The sequence below is a fragment of the Arachis hypogaea genome, chromosome 2 (assembly GCF_003086295.3).
Source record: "Arachis hypogaea cultivar Tifrunner chromosome 2, arahy.Tifrunner.gnm2.J5K5, whole genome shotgun sequence".
NCBI lineage: Eukaryota > Viridiplantae > Streptophyta > Magnoliopsida > Fabales > Fabaceae > Arachis > Arachis hypogaea.
The window spans coordinates 19507822-19511900 of record NC_092037.1 but is presented as its reverse complement, the minus strand read 5'-3'; the positions used below and the strand labels follow the sequence as shown (position 1 = coordinate 19511900).

Below are 4079 nucleotides of genomic sequence, written 5' to 3'. Positions count from 1 at the left end.
CCAGTAACAATTTATCGGTATCAATTTATCATTAATCAGTAATCCAGTATTAGTTAGTCAACCCAGAACAAATAAGAACAAGCCAGTAAATCAATTCAGAACAAACAAGAACAAGCCAGTAACAGTTAATCAACCCAGAACAAACAAGAACAAGCCAGTAACAGATTTAAAATTTAGGGAAAAGGACAAATTAGTCCCTGAGCTTTTAAATCGTGGACAAATTCGTTCCTCACGATCTAAAAATACAAAAACTCCCCTCACTATTCAAAATGTGTAACGGATCGATCATTCCGTGCAAAATGCTCTCCCAAACGTAACAGAGAGGGGTGATGTGTCGCTGAATTGGCGTGTGTTGGGCCTAGACCACCGTAACGGTGCACATGTAATAAGGTGGATTGAAGTTAGGGACAAATGGGTCCCTGGATGGAAAGACGACGTCATTTTTCTGTTTGCCATATCTGTTCAAATGGAACTCCCTTGCCATTACCGTTGTTAATTTCTGTGAGTGGTTGAGGGTGGTAGTATTGTGCAGTCTTAAATGGCCAGCGACGGAGCTTCATCCAGCACACGACGCGTTCCACTGCCGCCAACCGTGAAATGCATGGAAGCTGTAGAGGAGAAGGACGAGATTGCTCCGACGTGTAAATGCGGGGTCTACGCCATATTGTACAAATCGAGGACGATGATGAACCCCAATAGATTGTTCTTTGGATGTCCATTCTTTAAGGTATGTTGGTGATTTTATTTGGTCAGTTTGATTATGCGGGAGTTGGTTATGTTTTGTTTGTTTTGGAATGATAAACATGCAGCTAAAAAATCCCAGTCACTGCAAGTTCTTCTTATGGCTGGATGACCATGTTTCAACAATAAGAGTCCTTGAGAAGTTTGTTACGGAGAACGAGGTTGATGATCTGAAATTGTATCTGGGGAAGAAGGTAGTGCAACAGAAACTGGTTGATTTAGAGAAGAAGGTGTTGCATCTAGAGAGGAAGAAGAATGTTAATCTGTATTTGGTTATTCTTGCAGTGGTTTTTATAATTTTTGCTTCTGTTATTGCCAAACTTGGCTGAAAAGTAGGTAAAAAAAATGATGTAATGTAGTATGCGATGAGTTTCCATTTTGTTATATGCTGTTTGAACAAAAATGTTGTAAGCTAAATTATGATATATTCAGCAAAGTGATTGCCCTAAGCAAGTTAATGGCATAATTATTTAGAGATATGATTATAAGCATAAATTAATCTCATGAAGGAGTTGTTAATGTATTACAAAAGAAGTCAATAACATGTCTACTGCCAAAGTAAGGCATAAGTTAAGCCTGCAAGCTATACATAATCACATTGTTTCCAAAAAGAGTTGCTTTGTAAAACAACAGTGTTTCCCAAAAAGATGTTGATGTCATGACTTAAGTCTAAACATGTAGCATTAACTACTTGGCTTGTTTAGTCATGGAGTAGGGATGAACTTAAACAGTCGTTGGGTTGCTTTGCCTGCTGCTGCCAAAGTCTGTGGAGATGCTCCTGATGTAGTTGGTTGTTGTGGAGAAGGGAGATGTTGTTCACTCTAGGGAGGTGGCACAGGCTTCCTCCTAACTGTTTGTTTAGGCCTAAATGGCCTTGGTGCAGGGCGAGATGAAGACTGGGCTAGGGTCCTGAATGGTGCTTTCAGAGGCATTGATTATGTTGCAACTGCTGCTACTGAGGGTCCAGATTCTTGCTCAGGCATCAGTGCAGTGTTTGCATTCGAATTACCTTGCATGAAGGTCGAAAGAAGTGTAAATGCAATGAAACCAGCAATCAACAACAATGAAATGCCACCAAAATCCATACCTCATTAGCAATTGAATGATTAGCAGAATTTTGTTCAACATGAGGAGGGTTCGTAGCAGCAGGGGGACTCTGTTCCACACTCTAAGATGAGGCATTTTATCAAATGTATCCACTTAGTGTAAACACACCCAATGAAGCACATTATATAATAAGACATTTAAAACCATGAAGCAATAAAATATAGACATATAACACCTTAAATAAAACTATAATAGACACTTAAATCCCTGAGTTTATTATCGGGGGGACAATTACATCCCTGAGTAAGTAAGGAATACCTCTTCCTCGGGGGCTAACTGGGACAAAGGCAGAACCACTAGTGATTGAGAGTCCTTGTGCTTTGTCCTTGGTTTTTTCGTCTTTGGCTTCCAGTTTGGGTTGGATGGGACCCCTTTGCATGTCTTATAGTTGTGTCCCCTCTCACCACACTTGCTACATGTGACATAGAAACTCCTCTTCAACTTGTCACCATCAATAACAACCTCAGCTGGATCTATCTATCTGTTATGCACCTTGGGATGTCTAATTGGCCTTTTTAACACAGGTGGAGCAGGCTTGGTAAACTCAGAACTTGTCCAGTATTCCTCACTAGTTACTGGCTGGATGAAGTACTCGTATGTCTTTCTAATGGACTCCATACATAGCCATGGATGGACATAATCATCGGAATTATCATGCCCTTTTCTATTGCTGCTATAGCATGAATGCATGGCATCCCTTCACGGCAGGACAGCAGTTTCACAAAAACAGAATGGCATAAACATGATTAAAATATGAAGAATTAATAGAAATTCACAGCATGGCTAATATCTCGAAATTCACAGTATGGTTAATATCAGCAGATTCACAGCATGTTAATCAGATTCACACAAAGCATGTCCAAATTGACAACATGGTTAATCTCAAAAAATTCACATAATGATTATAATAGAAATTCACAGCATGGTTAACATCAGCTATGATTAAAATTGCAATTCACAGCAACTATGATTCACAGCATGCTTAAATTAAGAAAATGCACACCATGTTAAAATTGAAATCCATGAACCTGACTGACCAGTGAGTTGCCATTTGTTACACGAGCAGCTGTGTTTGATCAGATCCACATCAACTTTGGATCCCTTGTAAGTGACTTCAAACCGTTTGCACTCGTTATCACCAATCCACTCCGCTGTCCATTTGTTGCTTGGTTTGATAAGCCTCTGTAGCCTTTTCTCTTGCACTGGCGCCATTTTCCCTTCATGAGTCCCCAGAAGTTTCTTGTGTTGAACTATTCGCCGCATCACATAGCACCGTAATTCCTCGCACATTGTAAGTATGAGCTTGCATCTGTACTTCACCACCTTTGTGTTAAATGACTTGCACATGTTGTTTGTTAGGTTGTCGACCTTGGGACCATGGCTAAAGTATGCTCTAACCCAGGTAGCAGGTTCAAATTTCATAAGGTAGGCCCAAGCATCCTTGTTCACTTCTTTCAGTCTTTCCATGGTTGTCTTGAATTCAGAGATGGTGGTGCATCTTGCACAGTCCCACACTATTTCTCTTATGTACAGATCCTTGAATCGGTTTATGAAATTCTTCCACATATGCATCACACAGTTTCTGATATGTGCACTAGGCATTACCTCTTTCAGTGCAGGTAGCAGTCCCTAACAACAATGAAGGCAGCAAGCCATGTTTAGAAAAATATATAATCCAGTAAATGACTCAGAAAAGAAATCGGGAATGACAAAAAGGGAACTAACCTTCTGTTGATCTGACATAAAATTTCAACTGTGGTTGCCAACATCACCAATATCCTCCTGTAATAATGTTAGGAACCACTTCCATGATTCTTTATTTTCGGATCTTGCAACTGCGTATGCAACCACATAAAACTGGTTGTTAGCATCCTGTGCAATAGCAGAAAGTAGTTGTCCCCCATGGTATGTTTTAAGAAATGCTCCATCTAGGTGGATCAATGGTCTGCAACCACTCTTGAATCCCCGTTTGCAGGCCTCAAAACAAACATACAACTTGTCAAACATAGGGGGTGCTTGAGGCTGAGGAATCAGGTCTAGCAATGCAGAAGACCCATGGTTACTTCTATGCATCTCTAATAAGTAATCTCTCAATTTTTCGTACTGTTGCCTTTCGTTACCCATCATCCTTTCCCTTGCCTCCTTCACAGCTCTATACACCATCTTTGGGTGTGCAATAAGGTCAAACTCCTCTCTTAGAAAATCAATAGCTTCATGAGTTGTCATATGTG

At 40.3% G+C, this 4079-nt stretch overlaps 1 protein-coding gene across 1 annotated transcript; it reads right to left on the bottom strand.

Annotated features, from left to right (window-relative positions):
* Window positions 1-2325: 2325 nt before the first annotated feature.
* LOC140176719 (uncharacterized) lies at window positions 2326-3450 on the bottom strand. Its single transcript, XM_072208263.1, has 2 exons — window positions 2852-3450; window positions 2326-2545 (listed from the first exon to the last, which is right to left on the bottom strand). The coding sequence occupies exons 1-2, from the start codon at window positions 3448-3450 to the stop codon at window positions 2326-2328; spliced, it is 819 nt and encodes a 272-aa protein (XP_072064364.1).
* Between the last annotated feature and the right edge of the window lie 629 nt (window positions 3451-4079).